The sequence below is a fragment of the Pelodiscus sinensis genome, chromosome 1 (genome assembly GCF_052426305.1).
Source record: "Pelodiscus sinensis isolate ZL-2025 chromosome 1, ASM5242630v1, whole genome shotgun sequence".
Taxonomy (NCBI): Eukaryota; Metazoa; Chordata; order Testudines; family Trionychidae; genus Pelodiscus; species Pelodiscus sinensis.
The window spans coordinates 47,676,632-47,693,231 of NC_143052.1; the positions used below are offsets into that span (position 1 = coordinate 47,676,632).

Sequence of the window (16,600 nt, forward strand, 5' to 3'; positions counted from 1 at the left end):
AGCATTAATTTCATCAGTTTAAAAATAGAGAAAAAAAAGAAGCACGGTGATTGATCATAGATTCACATAAATGCATATCTATATCTATATCTATGTATTCAGGATAGGGATCTTGGGGTGGGTTTGCAGGACTCAGGGTTGGGGGGTGAGAAGGGGCACAGAAGAGAGGCCGGGGGTGTGTAGGAGTCAAGGTTGGGAGCGAGAAGAGGCTCATGGCAGAGGGTTGGGAGGTGTGTGGGGACTCAAGGCAAGGAGTGGGGGGTGCAGGAGGTTGGCCGATTCCTGGGGCTGGCTGGGCTGGCAGGGACATGCTGTCTAGCCAATGGCTCCCCAGGGCTGGCTGGGTCAGCAGGGGCCATGCTGCCCAGGTAGCAGATCCCCAGGGCTGGCTGGGATGGGGGAGGAGCAGGGCCCCAGGGATCCAGCAGCCAGCTGTGGCTGGGACCAAGGGGGGGCTGCTCTGGCTGGCTAGTGGCTCCATAGGGTGGCAGGCAGCTGTCCTGCCCAGGCTCCAGATCTCTGGGGCTGGCTGGAGCAAGGGAGGCCATGCTGCCCGACCAGTGGCTCACCAGCATGGGACTCTTACCCATGTGCAGTGGCCGGCAACATCCAGAGCCCCCAGCCAGCCACTCTCTTACCGGAGCGCTCACCTCCCCGTGGTCATTCTGCAGTATAACTGTGCTTGCCAGAAGACCCCTTCCTCTGCATTTTATGGTAAATAATTGTATTTCAGGAAAATCCCACTGTCCTGGCGCAACCAAACCCTGTCCTTGCTTTAAGTTATGACAAGAGGAAGCTTCTTACCAAATTTGGTAGGCCTAGCTCTTATTATTTTGGAAGAGTTTTTGAACAAACAGATTCACAGATGGATGGACAGACACACAGACTCTCTCATTATAGATTTCTTTAATGTGCCATAGTGTCAACTCCAGGGAGTGAAGTCTTCCACTACAAAACAAGGTACAAACAAACAGATATAACACAGGAAGCAGACTTTGAGTAGGGGGAGATTGTTCCATGGCTGTAGCAATCTGCTTTAAGCAATTTCTGCAGGGATTAAAGGGATCACCTCTGAGGTGAGTACTGTTAGGCTATGTCTACACTGGCATGATTTTCCGAAAATGCTTTTAACGGAAAAGTTTTCCGTTAAAAGCATTTTCGGAAAAGCATGTCTAGATTGGCAGGATGCTTTTCCACAAAAGCACTTTTTGCGGAAAAGCGTCCATAGCCAATCTAGACGCAGTTTTCCGCAAAAAAGCCCCAATTGCAATTTTCGCGATCGGGGCTTTTTTTGCGGAAAACACTACTGTGCTGTTTACACTGGCCCTTTTGTGCAAAAGTCTTTCGGAAAAAGACTTTTGCCCAAATGGGAGCAGTATAGTATTTCTGGAAAAATCACTGACGGTCTTACATGAGATCATCAGTGCTTTTCCGGAAATTCAAGCGGACAGTGTAGACAGCTGGCAAGTTTTTCCACAAAATCAGATGATTTTGCGGAAAAACTTGCCAGTCTAGACAGCCCCCGAGTCTATGTTCATTCACTCTTTGGCCTCTTTGCCAATACATCCAACAAGGGCTGCTATTCATACTAGCAGATTTCATTATGTGTATATCTGACCAGTAGAAAATGAATGGAGACTAACAACCAAAGTCCACTAATGAGCCAAAAGATGATAATGATGTCCAGTGACTTTAGGTATGCATTGGATTTAAACAACTGACCTAAAGATTAAATGATATCATTACTACGAGCCATTGCCTTTTATGAATACTGTATACACCAGGGCCTGATCCTGCACTACTGAAGTAATGGCAGTTCTGCCACTGATTTACTTCAATGTAAGCAGATCACTGTGGAATTCTGAATATTGAAGGCCCAATTCTGCTCTCATTGAATTCTGTAGCAATTCTTGGCTTCAGTGGATACATGGCCAGGTCCCAAGTATAATCAATGAATTAAACACAGCTGCGATTATTTCTAACTAGCTTTCTTCCAGCAGAAGCTATCAGGCATTTAGCTATCTGAGCACTGAAAATAAGCATATAGTGACAATCCTCTGTTCCTCAAATGCGGGCAGCAAGACCTGCATGTGCTAAGGGGTTTTGCTTGTTAGTTTTTAACCTGGGCTGTTGTCTTGCAAAAAGCCTTCGAGGAACATGAGTGCCATATACTTTGAACTGAAAACCAACAGGTTTGGGATCAGCATGTAGAAACTCCACCTCTTGCTTAGCTATCGAAAATATAATTCACTCTTGTCCAGGGCCTGTTATAATTACCTATTGTTAAGAAAGTAGTGCAGAGAAGTCCTAGTGAGGATCAATGCACCAGTGTGTGGCATAAACCTGTAGGAAAATAGGCAGGAGTAGGCAGGCTGCAGACAGGCTGCATAGGGTAGCTCTGCGTTCCACAGAAGAACACGGCCCTCTGGTACTTACAGTTCTCTCAACAATGCTATGAAGTGGGGTATGTCAGCAGGCCAAGGGTCAGTAGATGCGTGAAATGATATGGCTGCCCTGCCAAAGCTAATAGAGAGAGGACAGGGAACTGCAGCTCTCTTACTACCTGAGAGATTGTATGCATTGTAAGAAGAGATTTCCTGTCCTGCATTCCATGTGTAGAGCACCTATGCAAAGCTAATTTTCCTGAGCTAACCACTAATAAGGTCATAGTAAGCATCATCGATGTGCAGTTTCCATATAATGGGAACTTACAGTTCCCCAAAACAAATTTCATCAGGCATATCAAAGACATTTCCCTCTCACTGACAATTAGTCAGATTTGCAATAGACATATCAGAGGGCAGCTGGTCTTTTCCATGAAGATAGGTCCCTCACCTGTGATGAATGAGCTACCTCCCAGCTGAGCCTGATCACCTAGGAATTAGGTGGTTTAAAAGACAGCAAGCAACACAGTTGTAGTAGAGAGCTGCAAGGACCAGGAAAGCTCCTTCAGGAAACCCTGGGGGACATGCTGAGCATTTAAAAAAATCATTTTTACACACTTTCTTCCCCCCCGCCCCAAATAGCAAAATCCCAATCGGTGAAATGGACTGTTCACATTGAGAGCTCAAAAAAATTGCCAAGAAGAACATTATTGGACTCAAGGGATGAAAAGTTTCACTTTAGGCTGAGAACAAGCTCCAGAAATTTCAGCCTGATTTATTATGTTAACGCTATTGACAAGCTCTAACTGCCTCAAAATAGAGGATTAAATGTTTATTGGTAAGTATAAGTAAACATCACTGTACCAGCACAAACCGACAAAAAAGTATTTCCATCAATGCTAATCAGGATTTACCAAAAGGTGATGAAAGAAAGCTGCAGTTTGAGAACTTATTAAAGTTTGACTTAAGGATTTGGATGTGTGATGTTGACATGTGTTTTAATGGGTATAAAACTTTAACTTTTTGAAACTCAACATCTACGGACAGTAAGGGTGCATCTACTCAGCACCCTTACCTGGAAATAAGCTACGCATAGTTTATTTCAATCTTATTTTGAAATTTGAAATTTGGCACTGTCTACACAGTGCCAAATTTCAAAATAAGGTGCTATTCTGAAACATCCGTTATCCCTTGTGCAGTGATGTTTATAGGGACGTCACAATAGCAAGACTGTTATATTGTGATGTAATGGGCTTGCTCTTAAGATGTGGAATACAGGAGGTATCCCAAAATAGCTCCACTATGTAGACATAGCCTAAATTACTGTCTGAACCCTCCCCTCATAATTTTTCACAACTGAAAATTTAAATAGATAAAAATAGGAGGAAAAGCCTAAAAATAAACATTCATATAGCCATAGAAATTATACAAAAATACAAATCAAATGCTGCCAAGCTTATTTAAAATGTAAGAGTCTTTTCACTCATGAGCCAGAACTATAAGTGGTGAAAGATGGTGTAGCTCTTCTGTCTTCAGTGGAGCTATGCCAATTTACACCAGCTAAGAATCTGGCTGCATAACAATAGCATATCCAGTGTGACAGTACACTACTTTCTAATCAAATAACCACTGTGAAATACCTGATTCACTTTGCACCCAACAGCTGTACTTGTGGCCTCTGTTCCCAGCCACACACTCAAAACAAGCACAATAGGAAAGGCAGAAACAGCTGCAAGCTCTCAGAAGAAAAAAAAAATGGTTAAAAAAAGGTTGTTGTCAGACTCCAGCTTAGGAAGGAAGTCAAACCATTTTTCTTTTCCTTCTCATGCGTGGCAGCTGTCTTAGTAAATTTATTAGTTTTCTGTTTTGTTACAGAAACTCCATCATATTTAGTAAACAATGAACTCCAAACATTCATGGCCCAACACAGGTTTCACACTTTTGATGAAATCAAAATATTATCAGTGCACCACTGAATGGGTTGCAACTTCTCTGTTGGAGAACATAGAATTCCCACTCTCCTCAATTACTTGCTTTAAAAAAAACTTGTAAATTTTGTGTATTTAGACCAAACAGATCAATTTAATGAATCTTATCTTGGCTGAGTAAAAATACACAACTTTTATACATTTAGTGCAGGAGACTGTATCTCCATTTCAACCAGTTAATCCTCTAATAAAATCACAGAAGGTAAGGAATGGGATATCTTTTATTCCCTCAATAAAATATACAAGCTTTTGGGCCACAAAGGTTCTTTCATCAGATGCATTTTTTAAACAAACAAAATATAGGCTACATTCTGATACCCTTTCTCTGGTTTAGTAGCAGTTAACTCTATGAGTAATCCCACTGACTTCAATGAACCACTCACAAAGTTAGGTACTGTACATTGTGAGTAAGGTGTCAGATTCTGACCCTAAACAACCACTACCATTACTATATAGTTATTCTGTCCACAAAATCGGTGTGTTAGCGATTACATTTGTATTGTAGTAGTGCTCTACAACTGTCTGAAGAGCAGGAGGAAGGCAGATGGAGACAGAAAAGGAGAATCGGAGAGGAAAGGTGGAGAGAAAGGATACATATGAATGTGAACTACAGAGTCATTCTTACTTTCTCTCTTCTCCCCAGCCCAATTACTCTAATATTTGTACAAAACAGATCAGTTTCCATAGGAGGGACTAAGGAAGACCACTTCCCTTACCCATCAGTAAACTAGGGACAGGCACTCACCAGAGATGAATGCAATCCCTAGTCAGAGAGTTTGACTCCATCAAAGAGAAGAGAGAACTGAACCTGGGATCTCTGACATCCCACGTGAGTGCTTTAATCACTGGGCTAAAAGTTATAAGGCAGGCACTACCTCTTCCTTGATTTCTGCGTGAGACTCTGAGCGAGCATACTAGATAGAGCCTTGCAGGTAAGACAGGCAGGCAAATACCTATCTCCAGGTGATTTGTGGATTGCTGGGATGCCTACTGTGAGACACAAGTGCACATATCCAGAGGAAGAAACACAGGTATATAGGAAACTGAACAGTGAACATTTTAGCAAGTTTAAGTACCTGTAGGAATAGGTAACAGCCTACTGGTGAAGTGACCTAAGTCCCTTTGTGACTTGAGGCCTAACTTTAGGAATCTACATTTAATTTAATTTATTTATTTTTGCTTTATGCCTTTAATAATTGTTTTGAAATTTTATTTTGGATGAAATATTATATAGAGACACTGTGATGGCTCCCATGCCTTATGAAACTTGGCTTATGAATATAAATATGCATAACACAAATGTGCTTCAGACAAAATACCTCATGTATCCTATCAATTTTAATGTGGTAATGGGCTGGGTCTGTATATTTTATTTTGGTGCACAATTCATTCTTTTAGATGAAGTCAGAAATACGAAATGAGAGTCTGTTTATAGTTTTAAATGTGCTAAAGGGGTCTTCTGTGACCACATCCCATCACAGACATTTTAAATGCATGACCTGTGTTTGTGTGCTCCCAAAGGGTAGACTTTTTAACACCCTAGTCCTGCAGCAGACTGCTCATTGAAGTTAAAGTGACTCTACTGGATCATAGTCAATTTCAGAGATATAATATGCAAAACCCTTTTGCTTGACCACAGATTTTGTGCATATAAATTCAATCATTTACACACTAAATGACTGCGCATGACTTGTGAGTGCAAATATGGATAAAGATAGAACAAGCTAAGGCCATTTGCAAATTTGTCCTGGTAAATAAAATCTCTATTATGAAATGTGGTTTTTGCTATAAAATTTGGATTCAATATTTGGGAGGTTGAGTGGTACACTGCATTATTTCATTGTGAGATTATCCTGATTTTCTGCAATTACATCCCAACAATATTAAAATAAGAGGCTCTTCTCTATGGCTACGTCTAGACTGGCATGATTTTCCGCAAATGCTTTTAACGGAAAAGTTTTTCTGTTAAAAGCATTTGCAGAAAAGAGCGTCTAGATTGGCACGGATGCTTTTGCGCAAAAGCACTTTTTGCAGAAAAGCATCTGTGCCAATCTAGACGCAGTTTTGCACAAGAAAGCCCCGACCGCCATTTTCGCCATCGGGGCTTTTTTGCACAAAACGGTTTTTAGCTGTCTATACTGGCCCTCTTGTGCAAATACATTTGCGCAAGAGCGCTTTTTCCCGAACGGGAGCATCACGGTATTTGCGCAAGAACACTGACAATCTTACATTGGATCGTCAGTGCTCTTGCGCAAATTCAAAGCGGCCAGTGTAGACAGCTGGCAAGTTTTTCCGCAAAAGCAATTGCTTTTGCGGAAAAACTTGCCAGTCTAGATGCAGCCTATGGATTTTTTTCCATTCATTGCAGATACCAGACAGAATACCATAGAAACTCCACTGCAATTCTGCATTAGTTGTAAATTTGTTAATGAACACATTTGGAAGTATTACCCAGACAACTATCAGAGGGGTAAAAAAGAGGTAATGTGTGTGTGTTTATTGCATTCTGGAAAATGCTGTGATTCCTGTATCCTGGAGACATGGTACCCTTTTCCAAGGCAAGAAATATTAAGTTTGGTTACACAGATGTGCTGTTACCAGTCATTAAAGGCTATCTGAGTGTTCATTCTGCTGATGGATACACTAGAGCCTAAGGCAGTTCAGGATAAAGAAAGGCTTAGAGTGTTATTACAGTACGATGTTCATGATAACTTCCCTCTGTAATTCAAGCCAATCTAATTCAATGATGTGAATGTTTCTGTTAATGGCAATATGCAGCTCACACAATAGCCTTTCTTTTCATTTCTGGCTGGCCCTAGAATGAGAAATGTCGACTGGAAGTATTTTAATTGTTATAATTTAGTGTTCTGTGAGATGGACAAAATCTTGAATATAAAGTCCGGTTCAAGATATGAATGCACAATAAAAATACCGCTTTTTACTTTCCTCCAGAGATCTCCAAGGGCTTTACCCAAAGCCTACTGGAGTCCCACAGTGAACCTTACAAAGAGGGCAGAAAACATTATAATGCATGCATTCAGGTGGGAAAGTAAGGCAGACAGGGTAAGTTGTTAGCTCAGGATTATACAGTGAATCAGTGGTTACATTCAGGGCTAAAACGTGGGTCCCAAGACTTGCAGGACACAGCTTGAACCACTCGGCATCCCTGTATGAAAGCAACCTCCATCCTTAAGGCAGTGCGTTCAACCTGGGGACTTCATATTTGAGATTCACACTGGATTTTTCTAAAATGTTCCATGTGTCCTTTTGGGTAGGTCATTTCCTAGACTTACTTTTACACCCTGTCTTTACAGGATGACCAGCAAGAGCAACGTCACCTCTCTGCAGGGGCATCACAGTGTACCAGTTATTCATTCATTCCCCATAGGATCGAGAGGGGTAAGTAGCAGCAGCATTTACCTCTGCAGGAGACTGTTAGGGTGGTGGGATTCCTTCAGCCTGGGGGAAGGGGAGCCAGGACAGCAAGTATGACATCTACATGGATGCCCTGGAACAATCAGTTGTTAATGTATGTGGCCTGGATCTGACATGGTTTTTTTTCTGAAAAAATATCATTGATTAAATGCTTCCCAATAGGGACACCATCTGGGACGGATTAGACAGAAGGAGAAAATAGCTTAAGACCAGCTTCCACTTCCTCTGATCAGCTTCCACATAAGGACGATAAAGTGACAATGCTGGCAGAACTATTAGCTCTGGTGACTCAGTTGAGTCTCTAAACAACCTACGGAACTAATCTGACTCATGGGGCCAAAGTCCACTAATAACTAAAGAACTGTCCTGGAGGACTAAGAACACTGGCAGGCTACGTCTACACAGGCCCCTTTTCCGGAAGGGGCATGTTAATTTCAGCGATCGCAATAGGGAAATCCGCGGGGGATTTAAATATCCCCCTTTTCTGGAGGATCTTATTCCTACTTCAAAGTAGGATCTTATTCCTACTTTGAAGTAGGAATAAGATCCTCCGGAAAAGGGCGCTTTTTCCGGCGGATCGGGGCCAGTGTAGACGCTCTTTTCCGGCTTTTCTAAAAGCCGGAAAAAAGCGGCGGACATTTTTATTTAAATGCCGCGGGGGATATTTAAATCCCCCGCGGATTTCCCTATTGCAATCGCTGAAATTAACATGCCCCTTCCGGAAAAGGGGCCAGTGTAGACGTAGCCGCAGGGTTTAAAAGGACATTTTCTCTGGGTTGGGGGGGGAGGGTTGGGGAGGGCGGGGAGAAGAGAACCTGACTGACAGATAAGCAGACACCAGTAAAGGGTGTCTGAAGTTGCTAAGCCTGCTAGGTTGCTATTATTAGTAGTATTTCAGGTAAGAGAGATATGTGTATTGGCTTTCTCCTGCTTTAACCTTTGTTTTTTTCCATCTATTGATTTGTACTGACTGCAAAATAAGAATTTTTTTTAAGGAAAGCTATCAGCACTATAATACTGACCACAAGTCCCAGAAGGAAGGAAACTCATGTACCCCAAATTCAGTCGGCCCTGCAAAATGTTAAGGGATTAGAACAGGTGAAACAGCTGGCCACTGGTCCCTGGGTACATGTGGGAGAACTGTGTTATTCCACATAGAAATAGGAAAGAGCTAGGGATGTTAAATATCGGTTAATTGAATAGTCAATTCATGAATTCTTATCAGTTACTCAACTACTCTATAGTCCCCGGGGGTGAGGCCAGCAGACAGTGTGCTCCAGCCCCACTCCCAAGGAGCCCTCTGCTACTCCGCACTGCTGCTTCTGTATCAGAAGCAGCAGTGTGGGATGCTAGGCGGAAGCCGGTCCGCAAGGGGAGCCAGTTTAAAAACCAGCTCCTCTTGTGGACTAGCTGCTGGTCTCTCCATGCTGTTGCCGCCAATACAGAGGCAGCAGCGCGGGGTGGCAGTAGCCCGTCTGGGGAGGAGTCTGAGTTTCCAGACCCAACACAAGTCGGAACTGAGCTGTGCTGCCTGCCTGCCTCCTAATATACTTTAAATGCAGAGCTGCAGCAGAGGTAGGTCCGGAACTAAGCCGGGCTGCTGGCCAGCCTGCTAAAAATATTACTGTCAGGGGGGAGGAAGGGGGAAATGAGTGTAGTTTATAATATTTACCTATAAGCTTTTTCTTATTGGTTAATCAACTACACTATTACATCCCTAGTAAGAGTTGGAGGCCTTACATCTGAAAGGGTGCTCTCAGTGAGATCAGAAAGGGCTAACCTTATTATCATGATCAGAGAGCTAAAAATAAGAGAGTCATAGAACACTTGAGTCTTGTGATGAACTTAAAGTCAATCTTCTTCAGAGATGCTGTATTGAGTATGCTGTTGTATGTTTCCTTACAGATGCTCCAATTTATTCAGCTCTTGTGATTTTCCATTCATTATTCCATTAATCTGTGGCTATATTTTCCCCACTCTTTCTGCAACCCCATTTATCTATAGTCAGCTTCTTATGGTTTTAATTTATCTTACTGACTCTGTAAACTCATTAAAATATGCTAACATCACAGTTACATTTACCTGCATGAAGCGGCCCTCAGATGTTCCTAGGTTAGCAACAGTAAGATACCCTTTGGTGAAGACAGATATTGAAGTTAGCAGGACACTGTTGAATTGCCCCATAAACAAATCAATCCGTTGCAAAGGAGTCGTAACCTCTAGACGATATTCATCATCTTGTGCTTCACAGTACGAGGCATTTCTTGAAAACGTCTGTCAGAAAATAAAATAGGCATGAAAAGTGTCTCTTCAGCAAGGCACAGGCAGGAAAAGAACTTCACCAGAAAAAAGTCATTTGGCAAGTGGACACAAATGCATTTGATCAGAAATACTTAAAGGTTTCAAACTGTAATTGTTTCACCAGTTATCATGTTCCACTAGGAAGATAATGATTTCTTAACATGATGAAAATATTTCCATTTTGTTTTAATATCTTTTGTCTGGGTAGTTGCCCAGAAGATAATGATGATTTTTTTCTGTTGAATAAGTAGATATATGTAAGCATTTACATTAAGATATAGTATAGAATACACCATACATTTTACAGTTCATTTCATTTAGAGGTCTCAAAAATGTACAGCAAAAAAGGAGTGAGGAAATGTTCACAACATTTTAAAATTTTCAATACCCCATCCTAATTTTTCCTTCCCTCTCTTCCCTTTTTTATTCCTCCCCCTTTTTCAGTGACAATAAATACATAAAATGAGGTGGGGGGCAAGGACAAGAGAAGTGAGGGAGATAAAATGGAAAAAAACTGTTCTGATTCTGATTAAAAGTAAAACTAGATCAATATAATTACTCAGGCTGAGATTATTTTGATAATCTACTACTTGTACATTATTTTTTTAATGTCTTTTTATATTTTATCATCAAGATTATTATAAAAAATGTCAAATTTGTAGACTTTAAAAGAATTCTCTTCTGATTATTAATAGAGAATACATGGATTTTTCTTTTCATTGGAAAAATACCTTGAACAATATACTTTAGGTTAATCTTTAGAAAAGAAGATAACTATGCTGTACTCACAATTCAATAGTAATCTATTAACTGATAATTCCATTACTATTGATGCTTCATCTTCCATTTTGGTGAAATAATACAGATAATAAACAGGGATCCCTTAAAAGATCTATAACCACTTTAAGATTAGAAACAGTCTAGTTACCTTTCTTCTGGAACATGCTCTATGAATATAAATATCTTGTTTCTCTCGTTTGAAACCAATATTGAGCTCGTATTGTTTTCTTTCCATTTTTGTTTGATTCTTTAAGAAGAAATTTTGTGTGGGGGATATTTAAGTTTGACTCATAACCCTTTGACTTCAATGGGGATATTTCCATTTACTTCATTGAAGTCTGGATCAGTAGAGCCCTGCACGAATATAAAATTGATATCTGCATCTGTAAAAATGATCTGTGGATATCCACATCCGTATCTGTGCATGCAGATACCTACAGATATAAAATGCATATTGTGGATTTGCAAGGCTCTATGGATCAGGCCCTTAAAGAGGAATTTCTTTTTAGTCTATAATTACTCTAATAATTGGTGTAGATGATTTACCTTATGATCATAGAGAAGGTGATCAAACACATAATAAAGTCGTTCCTTGAAAACTTTTCAGTCAGACAAGGCTGGATAAATGGTAAAAGGCATTGAAAGCCCTTTCCCAATCTACCCAATATTGTATTAATTGTAGTATTTATGAAGAGATCCCCATTGGCAGCACTAGAAAGTTAAGACTCTCTTGATCATCAAAAGTCAACAATTCTAGCACAAGCTGTAACAGTTTCAGCTTCCTTCTTCTCCCCAAGGTGTTTCAACTGTGACCTGAAGAAACAACCATACGTTTAGGGAATGGAAGGCACTTTAGTCTGTATGCATCTCTACAGCAATACTGCCAAGAAGAGGTTCCAAATGAGGCATAGTGTAGGGAATGGAACATGGGCAGTCATGCCTAATGGTTAGCACCAGGAGCATTGAACCAGATGGCCAGAGTCAGGCAAAAAATTAAAGGTCAGGGCCAGAGTCAAAGCCAAGTGCCAGGGGATAGGAGCAAGGATCTGGTGTGACACAGGAAAGCATGAACTGGAAACCAATGGGGATCTGGAAAAAGGAAGAACCAGGAACAGCCTGGGAGGCAGGGCTCAGGAGTCCAGTAGGCAGGGTCTATAGCAGTCACTAGCCAAGGACTCCTCTAGCTACTCAGGCTACTTCATATACCTCTTTCTGATGTAAGTAGAGCATCCCAGGCAATCAATGTGGCTGAACATCTTCCCCAGTCAGGAGCTTTGTAGGCTGGGCCCTTTTCACGCTGAAGCTTCACTGGCTCCTTTCTCTAGTCATTCAGGTGTCCAGGATCCAAGCATTGTCTGGGGACATGTGCGCTCAGATTCAAGACTGTTTATTACTCTTATCTGGTCCAGCCATGATTTCAATAGGATTGTTTATGTCTGAAATGCTTTGCTGGATTGGTTTTGGGACTGATTCTTATTGTGGTGTGCACACTTGCCCACTGAGAACTGATTTAGGACAACGAGCTCATTCCATATAGGCCACCAAATAATCATCAGAGGGTAAAGACTTAGGTAACTACTGCCTTAACTACTGCCTCTAAAACTTGTGTTTGATTAATATGTAAGGGTATGTCTACATTACCACCCTAGTTCGAACTAGGGTGGTAATGTAGGCAACCGGAGTTACAAATGAAGCCCGGGATTTGAATTTCCCGGGCTTCATTTGCATCTTGCCGGGCGCCGCCATTTTTAAATGTCCGCTAGTGCGGACTCCGTGCTGCGCAGCTACACGCGGCACGGACTAGGTAGTTCGGACTAGGCCTCACGTGAAACGAGGAGTAACGGTAGTTCGGAATAGGAAGCCTAGTCCGAACTACCTAGTCCGTGCCGCGTGTAGCCGCGCTGGTGGTTGGTTTCACGTGGAGTGCCCCAAGGATTGGTTCTAGGGCTGGTTTTGTTCAACATTTTTATGTTGAACAAAGTGCTAATGGTGCTAATGGTTCTTGATGTCTGTGTAGAATCTGGTGTTGGTCATCTTCCTCTCCAAGTGCAAAATAATGGTTCTTCTCAGCTTCTTGTAACTAGTCTTTAAGGTGCTACTAGACTATTTATTGTTTTTTAAGTCTTTCCTGTTACAGACTAACTCGGCTATCCCTCTGAAGCTTATCTAATCGCGCTCTCTTTTTTCTTCCTCCCCTTCATTTTTTTTCCTTCTCCCCCTCTCCCTTCTTCACTTATTTATTCTTGGATCTGGACTTCCTACATTCTGGTCTTCTGAAGAAGTGGATTGTGCCCACGAAAGCTCATGATACCGTCTATATGTTTTGTTAGTCTTTAAGGTGCTACTAGACTATTGGTTGTTTTTAAAGTTTTTCCTGTTACAGACTAACTCGGCTACCCCTCTGAATCTTTATTAATGACCTGGACGAGGGGATAGATTGCACCCTCATCAAGTTTACAGAGGACACTAAGCTAGGGGAGAGGTAGATACATTGAGGATAGGGTGCAGAGTGACCTAGACAAATTGGAGGATTGGGCCAAAAGAAATCTGATTAGGTTCAATAAGGACAAGTGCAGAATCTTGCACTTGGGACAGAAGAATCCCAAGCATTGTTACAGGCTGGGGACTGCTTGGCTAAGGAGCAGTTCAGCAGAAAAGGACCTGGGGATTAGAAGTGGATGTGAAGCTGGATATGAGTCAACAGTGTGCCCTTGTAGCCAAGAAGGCTAATGTCATATTAGGGTGCAATAGGAAGAACATTTCCAGCAGATCTAGAAAAGTTATTATTCCCCTTTACTTGGCTCTGGTGAGGCCACATTTGCAGTATTGCGTCCAGTTCTGGGCCTACCTCTATAGAAAGGATGTGGACACACTGGAGAGGATCCAATGGAGGGGCAACCAAAATGATTGGGGGGGTTGGAGCACATGACTTACAAGGAGAGGCTGAGGGATCTGGGCTTATTTAGTCTGCAGAAGAGAAGAATGAGGGGGGATCTGATAGCAGCCTTCAACTTCCTGAAGGGAGGTTCCTGAGAGGATGGAGAGAGGCTGTTCTCAGTGTTGACAGATGGCAGAACAAGGAACAATGGTCTCAAGTTACAGTGGGGGAGGTCTAAGTTGGATATTAGGAAAAACTGTTTCACTAGGAAGATGGTGAAGCACTGGAATGGGTTACCTACGGAGATGGTGGAATCTCCATCCCTGGGAGTTTTTAAATCCCAGATTAACAAAGTCCTGGCTGGGATGATTTAGGTAGGCAGGGGGCTGGATTCGATGATCTCCTGAGGTCTCTTCCAGGCCTATGATTCTATGATTCTAAGCTGAAGTAAATCACTGTTTGAGCTAACACAAAATACTACTAGGAAAAGGGGGTACTGTTGTTTTAACCTTTTACCCCTGTGAAGACAGAATCTCTTCCTGACACAAATATTCTGCCAAGTATTCTGTGATAAAATGGAAAATAATTAATCTCTAGGTTACTCATTTACATTATGATGCCAAATACTAGTGACAAATCTCACAAATACTGAAATAACCAGGGATCCTGCTGATATAAGTTTGACTTTAGTTACATTGTTTCTTATGCATGACTAGGAGTGCAAGTGGTATATCTGACTCAGAAAGAGAAATGTTAATATGATGAAGGTATATCACTGGAATGTGATGAAGTGTAGTAAGCAAGTGTTTAATTTTGCCCATATCTAGTATGGACATGAGGTAATAATCCTATTTGTTCAAAGGGGAAATTGTAACTACTTGGAATTTGCTCTGGATCCAGCCTGCAAAGTACATGTTGCCAATTGGCCCCAAAAGTCTAGCTAGCAAGAACTGTCACTTCCTGAAAATTAAATAATGCTTGCACATTCAATTCAGCTGACATAAAAATAAAATTTCTTGACACAAAGTTGCACATTTGAAACCAAATGTCCAAAATGTAGCTTTAGCTAAGGATTTCTACTAAGTCTCTCCGATAACTGAAAATCTGCAATCATTAATGGTCCCTCTCCAGTCCAAAATCCTGCTCCCAAGATAAGTGAGTTTCTTAAACAGAAAAAGACATACTATTTAATGTCTGGCATGAATTAGAAATGAATGATTTAATTATGGCAGCATGTCTCATGATTCAAGTGAATGGTGAACATGTAAAAAAGCACATTTACTTTTCAATACAAAAGTAAAATTCATACATTTGCAGGTAGCAGTATTAAAAGGTTTTGGGAATCTGAAACTGAAGTGCTGGATTAGCATAAGAAGAAAGGACAGGTAAGGATGACCTTTATCACCAAGTAAATCAAGGGGGGGATGAAGGGAGGAGAAGAAACTTAGGCATCTCCACAGAGTAAAACTTGAATCAGAGAAATATGGAGCTCTCTCAGAAGCAAAGAGGAGTTTTAGGTACCAGTGTGTGGCTCTCCAAGCTTTTACACTGACAGAGAGAAATCAATTTAACATTTTTGAAAATGGACAAAAACTATAATTACGTAAGGCAGACACAAAGGCACTATATTTTTATGTATTTATCTTGAATTAGTTATGTGGCATATTTGTGCAGTAAAAGTATGCAGCCTGTGTTCAGCTTCACCAACACAAACAGTAGTTTAGTCTTTGAAGATCTAAACAATTAAACATCTGGCTAGTGCAGGAAAACAGATTCTTTATGTTCCATTGAATTATGTTCCATTCAATGTTCCTATTAAGCACAGGCTCTAATGCTTTCTTGACTAAGGATGGACTTAAACATGGTTTTCAGGTAGGGACTGCATTTTTGTTCTTCTTGTACAACTCCTAGCACAATGGGCTATTGGTCCATGACTGAGCCTCCCAAACATTACAGAGGTGGCTCTTAATATATTTACAACTGTGGGACCCATATATAGTTCCATACGTATAATGTAAGCCAAATCCACACAATTTATATATACTACCTGTATGGCACTGAGGATGTTACATGGGTTGTAACTGTATGCTGATTGGGCCACTAGCGGACTGTGGGCTTCAGGCTGAGAACCTGTGCACTACAGTCAGTCGATAGAGATGATTAAGCACTTTGCTGTATAGAAGCCTACATTTTAAACAAAAAAGGGCAAGAGAACATTTGCAATATACATTAACACAAATACCGTCCCACAGTGACATCTCCATGATCAGGCATTCCCAGCCAGCACTTAGTAGGTCTGTAAATTGATCAAGGATGGGATAAATATTCAAAACATACATTTGGTGTAATGAGCACAGAGTAGATAATTTTAGATATTAGACTGATTTCCTAGCCTATTTGGAAGAGAGAAGGCCATGGTCTCTATAAATAAACTCTTCAAAGCAATGTTTTGGCTCTATGGTTGCAAGGGTCAAGGAATTAGGATTAGGGATACACAAATAGTATTGTTACCTCACTGCAGAACACAATTTTCAAGAGAGTCTGCTCTCATGCAATTAAGAAAAAATAGCAATCTTAGCTGTATCAGCATAGTCTCATAAGCATGTAATGGGAAAATGGAGCAACCCTAGCAATTCCCCCTCTAAACAGTCTTGCATATTTTAATAAAATACAAATACTTTGCTCCCCTATAGTGCCTTCCCTCTGAGATTTCAAGACAGTTTACAAACATTTAATTAGTTTAATTTCACAACACTCTAGTAAAGTAAATGAATATGACTACCCCCATGTTTTATGATGAAAACAAAGCACACAGAGGATGAAAACTTGATTCT

General features: G+C 41.1%; 1 protein-coding gene across 6 annotated transcripts in view; it reads right to left on the reverse strand.

The window, feature by feature from the left end:
* MET (MET proto-oncogene, receptor tyrosine kinase) overlaps positions 1-16,600 on the reverse strand; it is a 129,803-nt gene that overhangs the window by 69,800 nt on the left and 43,403 nt on the right. For all 6 annotated transcript variants that reach the window (XM_014573355.4, XM_014573354.4, XM_075929236.2 and 3 more), the window contains exon 3: positions 9,890-10,081. In XM_014573355.4, the coding sequence (XP_014428841.2) occupies positions 9,890-10,081 (192 nt within the window). The remainder of the gene's footprint in view (positions 1-9,889; positions 10,082-16,600) is intronic.